Source organism: Talpa europaea, assembly GCF_964194135.1.
Source record: "Talpa europaea genome assembly, chromosome: 11".
Lineage (NCBI taxonomy): Eukaryota > Metazoa > Chordata > Mammalia > Eulipotyphla > Talpidae > Talpa > Talpa europaea.
The window spans coordinates 48,156,129-48,174,095 of NC_140078.1; the positions used below are offsets into that span (position 1 = coordinate 48,156,129).

At 43.0% G+C, this 17,967-nt stretch overlaps 1 protein-coding gene across 1 annotated transcript in view; it reads left to right on the top strand.

Moving 5' to 3' along the window:
- Window positions 1-352: 352 nt before the first annotated feature.
- The window catches only part of TNS3 (tensin 3), a gene marked incomplete at both ends in the record, with an annotated part of 215,942 nt that continues 198,327 nt past the window's right edge, over window positions 353-17,967 (top strand). The window contains 2 exons of the mRNA XM_084247736.1: window positions 353-430; window positions 9,159-9,270. Of these exons, the coding sequence (XP_084103862.1) occupies window positions 353-430; window positions 9,159-9,270 (190 nt within the window). The remainder of the gene's footprint in view (window positions 431-9,158; window positions 9,271-17,967) is intronic.

Below are 17,967 nucleotides of genomic sequence, written 5' to 3' on the forward strand. Positions count from 1 at the left end.
GCGTTTCTCCACCACTTTCCCTGGGTTTGGCTGAGAAGCCTTTTGCCTCCTCTCTGGAGCCGCGGTCTGGGGCGGAGATGGGGGGAGGGAGGGCTAATTCGTGTCAGATGTAGGGACGCCAGGGAACCCTATGCTAGCTCGCCTGGCTTTTGTTCCAGATATCAGACTTCTGACGACAGAGTGGAGTTGGAGGTAGCGGACGCATCCTTTTGGGCTTCTTGGGGTGAATCCTTTCCCGGGACACACAGAGGCAAAGGCACAGGAGGCATCCCTGCCTTGCACCGCAGCTAGGGAGGGTCAGCGTCCGCAGCGGCTGACCTGACCTGGCCCCCTGGACAATCTGTGGGCCGCCATGCGGCTGCGCGCCCTGACCTCTGGGCCTCCTGGAGGGTGCGCGCGCGGGAGTCGGGCGCGCCGGCACCGGCGTCAGGTGAGTGGGACCGAGGATCTCCAGCCGGTATGCACAGCGCTTGGAGTGCGGGCGCGAGGTGCCGGGGATCATGGAGACGTGGCGCTAGGGCATCCTGCGCTCAGAACGGGGATGGGGGGTTGGGGAGACGCTGGATGCTCTTAGGTCGGTGCGCAAGTGCCTCTGTGTGAGAGTGTGTGTGTGTGTGTGTGCGCGCGCGCGCGTACTCTTATCAGCGAGCGTGTGCAAGGCTGTACGTGTGTACTTGAGCCTTGTCTGCGCGTGCACTTTCAAGTTCACGTGTATGCTCTTTGCGCGTGCCCTTGTGTAGCACCATGTCCATGAGTGCTGGTGTGTCTTTTTACGCGTTTGTGCACCTTTGCACGTGTGCCCCTGTGCTCGTGTGTCCCTGTGTGCGCGTGTGTCCCCTGTGCCCGCGCATGTCCGTTTGTGCACATGTGTTCCATTGTGCGTGTGTTTTGTGTGTGCTTGCAGGAGAGGGTAAAAGTAGAACCTTGCCTGTAGGCATGAGCCCGGGGTGAGGTCCCTGGGGGTGGGAGCCAGTTTAGACTTCCCTTTTTAATCCAACTGCATCTTCAACACCCTTCCTGGGGAATAAAGTGGAACGTTGGCCATTGTGCAGGCTTGTAACACAGCCTGCCTGTCTCGCAAAGGAAAAGAGTGCTTAGCTTCCCTGGAGTCTGGCATGCCCTGGTAGGTTGGACCAGTACGAGTATACCAGGTCCACAGTACTAAGCTGTGGCCCAGGGGCCAAGTTCCACAACATTTGAATGAAGCCAAAAGAATCAGGAAGAAGCTCCCCAGTCAGTTTGGCTACTCTTTCTTTGAGACTATTAATTAGCAATTTATGGCATTTGTAAAGTTTTGAGGAGGGAGAGAGAAGTCCTCAAAATGTCCCTCCTTTACTCTCTTTGAGATGCACTGCATTTGGATTTTCAGTTTAACAACCAAATGCTATTGTTGGAAAGTTTGGGAACAATGTGTAGTGTGTGCCATGATTTTTGTACCCCCTTTGGGGTGGAAAAGCCTCCTAGCAGGTTTATGATGAAGTCTGGAGTCCACTGTGCAAGGGGCAGAAAGTTTCATGGCCCTTTACATTTTTCAGAAGCTATACAATTTGCATCTTTGCTCAGTCTCTTTCTCCCTAGAATGCTGCTGGCGAAATGTGCATACTTGCCTAAATCCTCGTTCTTGAGAGGAACACAGAACTTTGAATTCGCTGATTTAGCCTGGTGTCTTTGTGTAGTAACTGTTTTGTTACTACAGCATTTGGCCTGGAGAAACTAGTGGAGATGCCAGTGGTCTGTGCAGTTTTGCATTTCTACAGAGCCTAGCCAAGGGTTACCCTTCTTCTTTCAAAGTTGCACTTCCTTGCTCAATTTTGCAGATTTTTTTTCTTTCAAAAAAGAGACTCCACAATCAAGACCGGCACTAATTACGGTGCACCCCTCAGGGAGCCCTTGCGGAGCCGGCACCATGCTCACTACCCTTCCAACTTTCTGCTGCTAACAATTAAATGCAATTTAGATTCCTGAACTGAGCCTGCTAAATGCTTCAGTACTGTGGACTCCCCCTCCCCCTTGCACTCATGGTCCCGCCTAGTTGGGGAGAAATGAAAGCAGAGTACCAGGTGAAAACAAAAGCAGGCTAATCCTGTCTAGGCTCATTTCACAATGGAGATGTTATATACAGATGCAGTGTGAACAGATGTTATTCCACTATCCGAAATGAATTCCTCAGGGATCCAGCAATTGAAATGACTTCAGCCTCCCAACAGCACCTCTGCTGTTTGCTCCCTTCAGTCCTAGCTGTGGGCCAGGGGCGAGAGCCACAGGAACACAGTGCCTCTTTCTCCTTGGTTGTAATAAAGGTATCTGTAAGGAATACAAGGTCACTGTATCCCCCATTGGCCCACAGACTGTGGCTAATTCATTCGGTCAACAAATATTAATTGAGGGTCCATGGTTCAGTGTGTGCCAGGTGCTTTGCCGGGCTATGGAGCGCCATAGCAAAAGAGCCCTGTGTCTTGCCTCCAGGAAATTGCAATCAAGCACAGGAGAGAAGACATATAAACAAATCACTGCAATGAGGGGTGAAAAGTATGTGCCAGCTGGGGATTACTCTGGAGGGGTGTGTTTGTCAGATACTTGAATGTCTACTCCTGTCTGAGCATGAGGGTGGGTGGAGACAGGGACTGAACCCTACCCCTTATCCATTGGCTGTGCAGCCTTGGTCTTACAATCACTCCTGTTTGTAGAACAGTGATGGTCAGAGTTATCGCATAGAAGGGCTGTGCTAATGTTTTGAGCTTCATAATAGTAGCACCTTTAATCCCTCTTTTGCAGGCATTAAATACAGGACCACTGCTATCAAAAACTGTAAAATGACTTTTGAAAAAACCAGACACAAACAGAGCAAGCACATAATAACAGTGCCTTTCATGTATAGAACACAGCCTTATAGTGGAGCCCATTATGCAGTGGTGATCTCAGTTTTGGCTGCGATTTAGAATCATGAGGGAGTTTTGAAAAAATTCCTGTTCTGGCTCCAATTTCAGATAATCTGATTTATTTTACCCGGGTGGCACTTAGGTGTTTAATAAATTGCCTGAGTGATACTCGTAGACTGACAATGTTCCCAACTGATTCATGGTATAATATTTGGTGATTTGCAGTAACTGTTAATAGGCAGGGGAGGGAAGGTTCCTTTCCATTAAGAAGAAATGACTTGGTCAGGATAACAGAGTTTGTACTGCAGGTGACAAAACCTGCAGGAGGGCATCTACTTGGTGCCGGACCCTGTCCCTCATTTGACAATCTTGACAGGATCAACAAAAAACATAAGGTTAGACATGGTTACGCTAGACATGGTTATGATAGGAAACTACAGACTGCCAGCGTTCTGGGAGCTTGAAAGGCAGGAGTGTTTGGGATGGGCAAAGCATACTTTGAAATTGAGTGAAATCTGACCTCGGGCAGAGTCATTCCTCTGCCAGTTCCAGCCCATTGATGATGGCTTGGGAGTTCCCCACTGAGAAGGCTAGTAAGGCCCATGGAGGACTAGAGCTGTTTTATCTGTGATCTGTGTGCTCAGTTTTTACTGTTTCTTTGGAAGATCTCAGGGGAGTATTTGTTTCATTGAAAATTAGCATTCAAAATGTCCATTCAAACCCCCTATTTGTTAGTTATGTGGGACCCCAAGAGTAGAGTAGAGTACACTTTGATTGTAACTCTGCTTCCTGATTTTACACTGAAGACAAAATTTCAAAATAGAAAATATATTGGGCCTCCCGGGTGGCGCAGTGGTTGAGTGCTGGATTGCGAGGCTGCCTGCAGCCTCTGTAGCACCTGTTTGATCCCCGGCTGCCCGGCGAGTGTCCCACATGGCCCGCAGACCCCTCCTGCTGCCCGCTGCTCCCCTCAGCAATGTACTTCGTCCATTTGCCTGTTCAGCTCCCTGCTCTGGCTCTGGTGAATTCTCTTGCCCTCCCGCGCTTCTGACTGTACCCAGTGCTTGTATAAATAAATAAATAATTCTTAAAAAAAAAATAGAAAATAGATTGTATACTTAAGTAGGTGTAATCTTCAAAGTTGTTTTGGCAATCCTGGGCGTTTTGCATTTATATACGAATTTTAGAATCAGTTTGCCAATTAAAAGAAAACGCCTGCAGATATTTTTTTAAAAAGATTTTATTTTTATACAAGAACCTGGGGTACAGGCCAGAGTCACGGGAGGGTGAGAGGATTCACCAGAGACAAAGCGGGGAGCAGAGCAGGCAGATGGACCTAAAGCACTGCTGAGGGGAGCAGTGGGTGAGACAGGAGAGGTCTGCCTCACCATGTGGGTTTCTCCCTGGCTGGCTGGGAATCGAACCGGCGCTGTGGAGACTGTGGACAGTGTCACAGCGCTGCTCTCAACTCGCTGCGCCACTGGGGAGGCCCAACCTTAACCACCTCTTTAAAGATACTTTATTCAAATACAATCATATTTGGGGGTAGGGTTTCAAAATATGAATTTTGTGGGGACACAATTCAGTCTATGACAAGGGATAACAAATCTTCTATGTGTTTACATTTGTCTTTTTCTCTTTGCAATTCCGTTATTTTTTCTTCATGTATTTGAAAGTTTTGTTACTAGCTATTTAAATCTTTAGAATTGCTGATTAATTGTCCCATTTATAATTGTGAGATAATTTTCTATGTTGTTAGTAATATTTTGTGATGTGGAACTTACTTTGATATTAATACAGGAACTCCAGCTCTCTTTTGATTAATATTATGCTGTATTTTCCCATTTTGTCTTTAAATATATATATAATATCTGACAATTCCTAACTTTCAATTAAGCTATTTAGACTATTTACATTAATTAATTACTAATATGGTGAAGTTTGTCTTTCATCCTGTACCTGTCTTCTACTTATTACATCTGTTCTGTTTCTCACCCCTCCTTTTTTTTCCTATTTTTAGATGAAATAAATTTTTCATGATTTTTGTCCTTTGTTGGATTATTATCTATAAGACATACTTTAGTAGGTGCTTCTAGTTTTATAGTTTAACTTTATAACTTACCACATTGTATGTTCATTCTTTTGTGTAAAGTCATATTTCCATCTGATAACATTTTTTTTGCTCATACCTTCTTTAACACATCTTGTGGTGTGTGTCAGCTGTTGGTACATTACTTTAGTTTTCTGCTTTTGTATAGCTTAAGAAGGTTTTATTTCTTTGAAAGATATTTTCACTGGGTACAGAATACTAGTTTGGCATATTTTCCTTTCTGTACATTATATTGCTCCTCTGTCTCCTTTCTGTTTTTTTTTTTTAAGATTTATTTATTTATGCATATAAGAACTGGGGTACGGACCAGAGGTGTGGGGGGGGTGAGAGGATTCACCAGAGACAGAGAGGGGAACAGAGCAAGCAAATTGACTGAAATACACTGCTGCGGAAAGTGGCGGGCGGGTCAGGAGAGGTATTTTGCGCCATGTGGGTAGCTAGCTCCCTGCCTGCCCCAGGATCGAACTTGTGCTGCAGTGGCTGCGGATGGCTTCGTAGGTTGCGTCTTAACCCCTTGCGCCACCAGGGAGGCCCTGTTTTTTCTTTAAATGAGAAATCTGCTGTTATCCTAATGGTTGGTTCTCTGAATATACTGTATTTTTTTTTCTTTTTTTGGTTATGTTTATTTTAACATAGATGAGAAAACTTTTTGACTACTTTCAAGGTTTTTTTCTCTTTACCATTAGATTTGACCAATTTGATTATCATGTTCCTTGGTGTAGTTTATGTCACTTTTTTTTGTGCTTGGGATTTGTTAAGTTTCTTTGATCTGGAAATTTATTGTTTTCCTCACATTTTTGAAAAATTTTAGTCATTATTTCTTCAATATCCCTCCACCCATCCAGCCTTCTTCAGGGACTCCATTTATATGCTCAGTGATGCTTTGTTTATTCATATATTTGTTTATTTACTTAAGATATCTCTTCTTTCTGTACTTATTGTAGGTGTTTTGATTGGGATTCCTTCCAATTGGCTAATATGTTTTTCTGCAATGTCCAATTTGCCAATAGCCCTGTCTATATTTTTTGCCTCATATTTTTACATTTTCTTCTGTAGATAAGTTTAATTTGTGGCTTTTTATCTTTTGAATTCCTATTTACTTATGTTAAAGATATGCAATGCAGTTATAATACCTCTCTTAATATCCTTTTCTGATAATTCTAGTGTTTTTGTCAGTTCAGGGTTACTTTTAGTTGATTGATAATTCTCATTGTGGGTTGTATATATATATATATATATATATATATTTGTTGTTGTTGTTATTTTGCATGCCTATTTGCTTTTTTTTTTTTTTTTTAGAGGCATGTTTTATTTATTTATTTGTTTGTTTGTTTTTGTTTATACATGCACTGGGTACAGTCAGAAGCGCGGGAGGGTGAGAGAATTCACCAGAGCCAGAGCGGGGAGCAGAGCAGGCAGAAGGACCGAAGTACACTGCTGAGGGGAGCAGCGGGCGGCAGGAGAAGTCTGCGCACCATGTGGGACCCTCCTCTGGTGGCCGGGGAGCAGCCGGGGATCGAACCGGCGCCGCAGAGGCCGCGGGCTGCTTCACAACCCAACGCTCAACCGCTGCGCCACTGGGGAGGCCCGCCTATTTGCTTTTGATTTAAAAGCCGAGTAATTTTTTTGAATGAATAGCAGCTGCTGTTTTTTTACCTTATTAGGTGCTGGATTTTTTTTTTTTTTTAATCTAGAACTTTATCAGAATGGAATTAAGTTACTTGGAGACACTCTCATCCTTTTTGGGTACTGCTTTTTTTGATATGGTAGGTTGGACAAGAGAAAAGCTCAATCTGGAGCTAATTATTCCCCAGAATTAAGGCAAGATTCTTTTGTATTTTTGATGCAATACTTACTACATGATTTTTGAGCATTTCTGGTCTGATTGTGGAAGCAGGCATCATTCACAGCCTGTGTAAACTCTCAGCACTCTTTCCTCTAATCCTATCTGGTGGTTCTTTCCCAATTTTAGGTAAGTTCATCATATGTGTGCATGCACACACACGTGTGCTCACCAGTACTTAGCTGAGTGTTTCAGAAGGTCCTTCTGTAGATCTTACGAGTTCTGTGCATCTCTCTGTTCTCTGTTGTTGATGCCTTCTTCTGCCTGGGCTCTTAGCTCTGTCTCCTTGATCCAGGTAGTCCACTGGGTTTCCCCTTCCTTCTTTGCACCCTTAAAAATGGAGACTCTGGGACAATCATAGAGTTTACCTCATTTTTTCCCCCTAGTCTCTGAGGGGTCCTATCACTAATCTTCATTTTCAGATGTAGTGTCATAAAAAACGGTTGTTTCATTTAAATGATCGCTTCGTTTATTTGGTGTTTTTTTTTTTTTTTTGGCTATTTCAGGTGTACACTAAATCTAGTTACTTGCTAGTTCTCCATCTTGGCCTGAAGAAGGAGTTCCTATGGACATTAGAAAACAAACAAAACAGGGCCTCCCTGGTGACGCAGGTGGTTGAGTGCCGCACTATGAAGCTGTCCACAGCCTCTGCAGCGCGGGTTCGACCCCAGCCCGCCGGGGAGAATCCCACATGGCACAACAGACCGCTCCTGTCTCCCGCTGCTCCCCTCAGCAGTGTATTTCGTCAGTCTGCTTGTTCTGTTCCCCGCTCTGTCTCTTGTGAATCCTCTCACCCTTCCACGCATCTGGCCTGTACCCCAGCACTTGTATAAATAAAAAATTAAATCTTTAAAAAAATACAAAAAACAGAACAAAAACTGAATTGCTATCAAGTTGTTTAACATTGTTTTACAGCATTTTCAACTATATTGTCCATATATTTCTGTATGTCTCATTATTACTATATTTTAGACACAAAAAGGTAAAACTGTGGAGCACACAGTTTAATGCTTTTAAATAGATATCCCCCTGGATCACTGATGAGGCACACTAACTTTTACCCTAGAAAGTTTTCTTATGCCTTTTGCAGCCAATATGCTCTCCTATAGGAAACTACCATTTCGTTCTGTTAACATAGATTAGTTTTCCTGTTCTTCCCCCTTTTATAAAGAGAATCATTGAGTGTGTGCTCCTGTGTGTGACTTCTTTCACTCAGTGGGTAATGCTTATGAAGGTCACCCTTGTTTGTAGTTTGTTCTTGTATTCCTGAATAGTACTCCATTGCATGAATACCATATCTTGGTTATTCATTCTCCTTCTGATGAACATTTGGGTGTTTCCTGTTTGAGGTACTTTTTTTTTTAAAATATTTTATTTTATATAATTCTTACATCAATTTTCATTTTTGCACAATGTATGCATATTCATTTTGGTTATATGAGGTACTTTTAAGTAAGGCAGGGATGACCATCCTTGTGCATGTCCTTTGTATGCAGGAGTTGAGGTGCACTCATTGGCTTGGTGTTGTCAAATGGTTACACTTGTTTCACTTTCTTGACAGTGTTTTATCTTCTCAGTGAGTTTTAGCTTTCCTAGTGGTGCAGACTTGGTGAGTCCGTGGGGATTGTTACTGCTAGAATGCACTGTCACCTATCAGCAGGTAGATGTGTTTATTTGGTTTCTAAAGCAATTTGATTGTTTATAAGATCATCAGATTGAGCTGTGAATCTTGACTCTACAAACATGCACTTGGAGTGGTTCATTTTCTCCTTGTTCAATGGGTGTAACAGACTGTGTTCTGCCAGGCTTACCTGTGGTTGCTGCTACGACTTTTTCTTCTTCCACAGAACACACATCAGTTCAGAGAGGGGTGGGGCCAAGTCCAGTCAGTTAGTGTCCCCTGAACATAGTTGTGCTATTCACTAAACATTTCTCTGGAGGAGATGTGCCAGTGCTCTGGGAATGACACGGGTTACTTTGTCATAGAGCTGGGTGGTTGTCAGCCTCCAGTGATAACTGATACATCATTGCATAGGCAGCGGTGCTTAGTGCAGTGCTGCTGGTGAGCTTCACTCTGGGAACTGACAAGCGATTGCGAGTCTGAGCTTCTGTCTGGGGCTCTGGCATGAAGACTGTCAATTGGGTGTCTGAGGAACCCTCGGGAATCCCAGTGCTGCCAGAATTGTTTCGCCTCTGTTTATCTGGTAAAGTTCCAATTTTAGTTCTTCACAAACTCTGTTCGATTTATTATCTCCTGAAAGGGAAAATGAAAAAGCCATCAAATGATGAATTGAAGAGCTGACAGTTCCTTCCTTTAATTTTGCAGCCAGAAGAGTTAACTGCCAGTCTGCACAGCTTCAAGAACAAGGCCTTTAAAAAAGCCAAAGTCTGTGGGATTTGCAAGCAAATTATTGACGGTCAAGGAATTTCATGCCGAGGTGAGTACATATTTATCATTCTCTTGCTTCTTAAGCCAAAGCCAAGCAGACAAACAAACAAAAAAACGAAATAAAAATCTTTCGGGGATTTCCACAAGTTGAAGTATGGAATTCCCCTAGTCAGCCTGTATTTGACCCCCCTGGTCTGGCTGGGCAGGGATCAACTATATTTACATACATATGTGCTTGAAGAAGACTATTGCAGAAAGAGCAGGTCTATGTATATGGGAGAGGGGAAGCAGTTTATGACACAATCTTCATCTGTTCTGCTGTGTCAGTAACTCAGTTGATTCAGTTTTTCTTTATGATTTCTTACTAGAGTTTGCAAATGAAATTTTTCTGCATTTCAGAGTCAGGGCTCTTTCCATTATGATCTCTTATAGCCTGTAGTAAGCACATCATGCCTGCCAGTCAACAGTGTCACCAACATCTGTGTGGTGGTAAACTCCAGGTAACCTGTGCTTCTTGCTATGTTTTGTGCTTGCATTTGTAAATCTGTACGGTGGATGTGTGAGAATGACATCTCATTTCCTTTGAGCCCTAGGATCAGGGTTGGGTGGGTCTCATTACAGAAAGGAAGAAGGTCAGGGGATGGGCCCTGGAAAATGCTTGGGGCTGCTATGTGCCATCTTTCACTGATGTGGTTTGGGGTGTCTTCCCTTGAATGTTTGCAGGGTCCCTTTCCTTCCTGTGGACCTTGGTAGATGGTCCTTGATGGCCACTTTGGGATAGGGCTGCAAGGAGAATACTATTCCGGGGTGAACATATGATTCCTTACACAGGTCCTCATAGTCCCTTACACAGGTGAAGGGCCTGAGAACAGGTAGGGGGATACTGGTGTGGCCCTCCCTCTGAAAGTCCTCAGTCGGTGCTGATATTCCCCAGAGCTGTAAGCATGTTGCCAACTTTCCCCCGATTGTCTCTTCAGAAGGTGCTACAAGAATCCTCTTACCTTGTTGACCCCCTAGAAATCTCTGTTTTTGAATTGATACACCTTGAGGCCTTCATCTGCTTCTGGGTGCCTGTGGGCCCTTCTCACCTTCTCCCTGGAGGCAGCCTGTGTGATGGTTCTTCACTTCATCAGGGTGAGCTGTGGGCCTTGTGCACTGGACATGGAGCAACCCCCAAGCATCAATGCGGAATGTTAGGGAGGGCCTGTCAAGGTGGCATGGATGGCATATGGCTGTATGTGCCGTGTGTTGATACCTGCATACATGACATCCCAGGAAGGAAGGGTACTCCTGAGAGCTTCCCTCCTACTCATGAACTTCATGCCATCCACTACTCTATAATGTCTGTGATCTTGCCTTTTGAGAGAAAGAGAACACACAGCTTTTCCTTTTGAAAGAGAAGGGAGAGCAGTGCTCAAGATGGATTAGATGTTCAAGTACTTACCTGCTGTGTGTTACTTAGTGTTGAGAAAGATGCAATGAGGTGTGCAGATCTCCAGGTAGAGATTGTACAGGTATAGTGGCGATGATGTCCAGTCACACACTAAAGTTAGATGAATACGATGGCCGCTCACTACCTGTCTGTTGGCACCAGAGAACATCAAACATTTTCCCACTTAGCCCAGAAACTCTGGAATTCTGATTTCATGAAAGTATTGTGATCTCAGAAGACTTTGATGTGCAGAAAGGTGGCTGGCTTCTGACCTTGCTCCCCACTCTCTGAAGTCCCATCTGACTAATTTTCTTCAACTCCATGAAACTGTACTGTATTGTTTTATCCCATAGGGGAGATACATGCCAGGCCTGCAGAGTTAACTCGACACACTGTGTTCTTTGAAGAAAATAATTCATTAGCAGCTGTCCCATTAAGTGACCTCTCCTCTCAAGCAGGCTTATCTAGCATGTCTCATTTTCCTGAGCAAGGCCACACTGCTACCACCTTTTTGTGCAAGTGCATAGGATTTTGGCACCAAGGCACTGTCTGTATGTGTCACTTTCTAGCACTTGGTTACACTGGTTTGAATGGCTGACTGGAGGGTACACTGGTATAGAAAGATCTCAAGTTGGACTCAAGTCCTGGGTTTCTCACTAACACCCTGGGTAACACTGACTGTGGCAGCGCATTCTGAGGGTATCAGTTTAGCTCTTCCTAGGGAGGAGCAGCTCATGCTCACTGACTTAGTCAGTGGGCTTTCTCTTCTCACAGGTTCATTTTCCAGTGCGTGCTTATAGAGGATAAGCCTGCATTTCCCTTTCACTCCTTGTCTATACTGGTGTCTCTTAAGACCATGCGCTTCCACTTTGAGCCCTCTCAGCTGGGAGGACACACATATGACTGTCCCTATGGGACCCTGTTTCTTGCTGACAGGGGCCAGGATTGGGGCAGGCTGGGGAAGCTTGTGCACTTGGGTCCCTCAGGACAAATCCCCAGATGGGGCAGTAGGTGGCATGGGGAGGAAATGACAGCAGTAGGCACTTTTGGTGGCAGAGAATTCTGACTTCTGGGGAAGAAGGGGGATCAGTGGTTGCCTCCTTTTGAAGAAGCCATGACCCTGGACAGGTTGATCTTTTCCCTAGTCCTTGGTTTTGTGACCTTTACACTTTGTATATTGAATGGCTGATCTCTAGGATCTGCTCCTTTTGTTGGTAAACTATATAGAAACCATTAAAAAAAAGGACATCATTTAGCAGTTTTCTCTCTTTATAGTTTATGTGATAAACATTTTACATGTTGAGCCTGCTTCCCATGTATATGTGCTGCCTGGGAACTACAAAAAATGCCGAGTACTTATGTTATCTAAGTGTTCACACACAGAGCTTTGCAAGGTTTTTGTAGAAAGGCCCTTTCTTTGTTTTATTTCTGAAGAAACAACAGGGCCTGGTGAAGGGAGCATGGACTGGGAGACAGTTTGCTAGGATTCCTCCTCTGCCTCTCTGAGCGTGAATTTTCTTTTAGTGTTATTTTGAGTCATTGTGAATAACATATTAAATCCACGTGGAGCATGGGAACATTGACTGGTTCAAGAAAGTGTCCCATAATGTTAGCAATGATAACATTGTTGTTCGTCTTGGTGACAAGAGTGATGATGATGGTGGTGATGATGGTGGTATTGATGGTAAATATGGTGGGTATTACAGTGAGGACAGGGGTAGTGGTGATGGGAGTGTAGTGATGACCATGATGATGATGTGAGGTGGTGATGATGATGGTGGTTGTGATAGTGTTGATAATGGTGACTGTGAAGTGGTGGTGGTGATGATGATGGGGAAAGGTTTGGGTTCTATTCTGTGACTCAGGGTAATCCTTTTACTGTTCCTTTTCTTGCTCATTCTTGACCTTCAAGTGTTAGACGTCTACATTTTAACTTCTTAATGCCCCCAAAAGTTTATATGTAACTAAATTAGGGAAAAAAACTTCATTTTTAAAGAAGCTGTTATGCTTACACACAGAGGCATTCTCATCCCTATTTCTGGATCTTACGGGCAGGGAAAGTCAAAGATGGGAATGCTGGTGAGGGATGAAGCTTGAGTGTTGGATTGTGGTTCTCATGCTATTCCAAACCTCACTGCTACTGCTCTGGGCCCTGGGAGCCTGCACTTACTGCTTACTGAGGTCCCTGGGGAGGATTAAATGGTCCAGCTTCCACTAATAATCCTTGCACAGATTCAGCCTGGTCACACTTCAGATAAGCCAGTGGAGGGGACTGGTGTGGTGCACGTGGCACTGACAGAGCATTGAGGACTGTGAGGTGTAGGACAGTTGGCCCCGAGGGGAATGTAGATCCAGGGAGGATGTAGATCAGGTCATCAGAAGCCATCCTGTTGGGAGGCGTAGTTTACTTGTAGCTGATAGTGAACAAGGATGAAAAGACTGTAATGGAAAAGAGTGGTACAGAGTAAAACAATGATGTGAGAAAGACAGCTGTGCAGGGGGCTGAGGAAAATGAAAGCCAAGGAAGGAAGCAAAAAGGGAAGCTAGAGAGAACGTGGGATAGGGGAGTTTTGTAAGATTTGATAATGACTTTATACTTTCTGTTAACCAAACCCATATTTAGTCCCTGCTGGAGTAAAAGGATGGGAGTGGTGAGTCTTGTCTTTGAGGACCTCCCAGCTGTGAGTGGAGACCTGTCTGTGAGTGCTCAAAGCCTGTTTGAGACTGTTACAGAGCAACACCTATATAAAATGGGTTGCCTGACTGTGGGTCCTCACCCATGCACTTAAAGGGGACTTATTAATGCTAAACTGCTGGCACACACAAAAGGTTGATAAAAGGTTTATTTACAAAGGAAGGGGAAATGTGGAAATGAGTAACTCAGGGAGAAAAAGAGGGAGATAAGTTCGTAAGTGCGACCTACCCATTCCGCTGACCTGGAATCCCAATGACCCGCCAAGGTGGCGACAATGCCCACCGCACCATGTGGCCAAGAGAGCGACAGACCCCCTACCCCCAGCCACATGACCAGTTAAATACTTAAACAGAGAACATAGTTGCTTAACTCCACCCTCAGGTCCTTACAACCTTTCCCTTGCTGATCATGGGATTTGTAGTTCCCAGTGTCTTGATGGAGTGGGGGTGGAGTCCACAAAACCTGTATGGAATTTGATCAGGACATCCTTTCCCCCTAATAATACCAATTACTGTACAAAGTACCAAGTGGTTACAGAGGAAAGTTTGGGGTAGATGTGCAAAGTGACAGGTATCTATAATTTGGTGCTTGCTTTCTGCTGGTGGCAAATAACCAACAAGATCCTGGCCAAGCAGGAAATGTGGTGTGGGCAGGCCCGCCCTCTGCTGTGGGTCTGTGGTCTCTTGTCTCTTGTGTTCAGTTACCAGGGGCACATAGAGGCTGGTGAATTGAGGGTAGAGGTGGAAGAAGCAAAATCACCGCCAGGGCTCATCTCTCACTTGGTAAATATGCCTAGAGTGTTGTATAAAATGTTCTGACAGCTGTAAGACAGTGGCCTAGATTCCAAGCCTGCTGGAGACATTTGGAAGAATAACGGTTCCAAGACAACATGTAACAATGTTGAGGATTCAGAGCCAGACTCTCTGAACAGCTTCTGTTGCAGTGACTTTGGAAACTCCCAGGACCAGTGTGCTTGCCATGCACCCCTCTCAGATGCAGGTACTTCTGTGGATGCAGAAAAGTGCCCCTTGCAAGTTGTTCCAGTTGGTCTCACAGGAATATCAAAGGGTGTTTACTTAGGGATGAAGATTTAGCAAAGTGAATACTTTCTAGTGGTTCCTCAGGACACTCTTACATGTAACTTGCTTTTTTTCCCCTGTGAATGCTTGATGGTGAAAAACAGAATGACTGTTGGTATGAATTAGTGTCATTGCCTCAGTGCCTGTGAAGATGCCAGCAGTTTTGCCCAGCAGTGTTTTTGCACCATCAGTGCAAGTGTGAACACGAAAGGAAAGGCAAAGCATGTGTCAGTGTAATTATGAAAAGTTTGGTCTTGTTGACCCCCTCTCAGATCTAGGGGATCCCCTTGCCATACTGGCTTAGACTGAGCAGAATGTTCTGAGGACACAGGAATGGCGGGCAGTGCTACACTCAACATAGACTAGGGGAGCAGGAAGTGGGATGAATGCTGATTAGGTAGTGGGCAGTGAGCACAATATTACACAGCAAAGAAGGAATCCTTAAAATCTCTCTGCTTTGTGCCAAGTATGTAATGGTTCTTAAAAGATGCAAGGCGTCTTCTGTTAAGCAGGTTGACTCCCTGATAATTATGAGTGGGTGTGGAGGTGGCAAGAGGTATGAGAAGCAGCTGGTGAAATGTGAAAATATAAAGTAGAATGGACTCAGGATGTTTTATGGGGGCGGTTTGGGCAATCACAGGAGAACCCTGGGTGACGAACACAGGGTCACATGAGGGTTTTGTGGAGAGAAGCCTGGAAACAGAAAACTTTTATTGAAATAGAAAAAAAAAATCCTAAAGTGTGTATGGTACCACAAAATATTCCAGAGAGCCAAAGCAATCTTGAGGAAGAATGCTCATGATCCTGGGCCTTCAGAATTAATGGGCTCGCACTGAGGTGTGAGAAAATTGTAATGGAGAGGATCCCGTGAGAAGGAAGGTTTAAAGAAGGGAATTGGTCTGTTTCAGCAGTGTCTTCAGCAGCATCGGTTGGACATGGTGATAGCTGATGCCTGGATAGCATGACAGCCAGTTCTGTTTTCCTTGCGCGTGCTTTACTAGTCCTTTTGTGACCCATTACACATAAGAAAATTGAGCCCAGGGTGTGGGGGGCCTCTGTTCTTCGATTTGGAGGGTGTGCTGATGATTTCAGCAGGAAGAAATTGAACAGGGACCCTGAGGGAGCAAAAGAAAATGCGTAATGGTTCAAGTGTTTAGTTTTTTGTTTTATTTATTTTTTTAAATGAAAGGGCCATGCTTGCCCTTAGGATTAATGGGATTATTTTCACGTAAGTGGAACTAATGAGATTCTGGGTTCATGCAATGAACATATTAGCATGATGTATAAATTTAATGCCATCTAAATTAAAACCAGCAATAATGTTTTAGGAGGCAGTCACAATCTAGTAGCAACTACATAGGGATGGGAACAGACATGGTGGGATTAACATATTGATTTTTATCTGGTAGTGTGGGGCAGAGTCTTTTTGAGTATCTGCATTGTATTCTACTCCTAATGGTGCTGTTAGATTTTTTAAAAAATGATTTTTTGTTAACTGAGTAATGCAGAGCTGTTCATACAATTGAAAGTTGCCTACTATTTATAAAATTAAATATTTAAAACAAAATACAACAGAAAATTCTAAAGAGTTCACCAAAAACCACAAAAAAAAAAATCCTGTTAAAACTAATAAAAGAGTTCAGTAAAGTTGTAGGATGCAAAAATCAATATAAAAATCAGTTGTGTTTCTATATACTAATAATTAACTACTTGAAAGAAATGAAGGAAATTAAAAGAAAGCCCCAATTAACATTAAAAATAAAATAATTAGGAATAAGTTTAACTAATAAGATGAAAAGCCAGTATAGATTGATGAAAGAAATGGAAAATAAAAAAAAGATATAAATATACACAAAGATATCACATGTGCCAGGATTAGAAGATTTCATATTGTGAAAATATAGTGTCCAAAGTTATCTGCAGATTTGATGCAATTCTTATCAAAATTCCAATGGCATTTTTTCACAGAAATAGAAAATATGTTCTCAAATTCATATGAACCACACAAAATCCTGGCGAGCCAAAGCAATCTTAAGCATCATACTTCCTGATATCAAACTATACTCCAAAACTGTAGTAATGAAAGTGGTATGGAACTGGCATAAAATAGACATCAGTGCAACAGAATCAACACAAATAAACATTCAACTGATTCATTACAAATTTACCACAAGCATACTGCACTGGTTCTTCACTAAATGGTGTTTCTAAAACTAGATATCCATATGAAGAGAATGAAGCTAAATTCTGAAATTAGACTAGTCACAAAAACTGGATAAAGGTATGAATGTAAGACCTGAATCCATAAAAATTCTGGGAAAAAAACATAGGGAAAAATGGGGCCTCCCCGGTGGCGCAAGAGGTTGAGCACCGCACTGTGAGGCTGTCTGCAGCGTCTGCAGTACGGGTTCAATCCCGGTTGGCCAGCGAGAATCCCACATGGCACGGCAGACCTCTCCTGTCTTGTCCGCTACTGCTCTCAACAGTGTATTTCAGTCAGTCTGCCTGTTCTGTTCCCCACTCTGTCTCTGGTGAATCCTCTCATCCTCCCGTGCATCTGGCCTGTACCCTGGTTCTTGTATAAATAAATAAAATCTTAAAAAAAAAAAAAACCTATTGTGATTTTAAAAAAAATAGGGAAAAAGCTTCTTGACATTGATCTTGGCAATGAATTTTTTTTTGGATTTTATGCCAAATACACAACTAACAGAACCAAAAATAAACAAGTAGGATTATATTAAACTATACAACTTCTGCACAGTAAAGGAAACAGCCAACAAAGTAAAAAAAAAAAAAACAATCAAATATATATATTTGATAAAAGGTTAATGTCCAAAATATATATGTAACTCATACAGTACAATAATGAAAACCCAAACACTCCAATTAAGAAATGGGCAGAATATCTGAATAGACATTTTAACATTGGTATGTAGCAGATGGCCTCACAGTCTAAGAAAACATGCTCAATAGCACTAATCAGAGAGAAATGCAAATCAAAACCACAATGAGACGTCATCTCACACCTGTTAAAATAGCAATTATCAAAAATATGAGAGAGTGTTTACTTTGAAGAACATATTTAACTTGTAACGATACAGAGATGATTAACATGGCTCCTGTGCATGAATAACATACAAATTAATGAAACATATCACATTAAAAAAAAAGTACAAGAGATAACAAGTATCGGGGAACTGTGAAGAAGTGGGAAGCCTTACTCTTTGTTGGTGGGAGTGTAAATTGGTGCAGTCATTCTGGAAAAAAAGTGTTGAGTGTCTTCAAAATATTAAAAATAGGACTACCGTATGATCTAGCAAAATCAGTATTGCAAAGAGATGTCTGCATTCATGTTTCTTGCTGTGCATGCACATGTGTACAGAAATATTATTCAGCACAACAAGGAAGGAAATCTTGCCAATTACAGCAACATGGATGAACCCAGAGTGCATTCTGCTAAATAAAACATAGGGCACAGAAAACATTATAATATTCTGTGGAGTCACTTACATGGAATCTAAAGAAACAAAAATTAGGCAA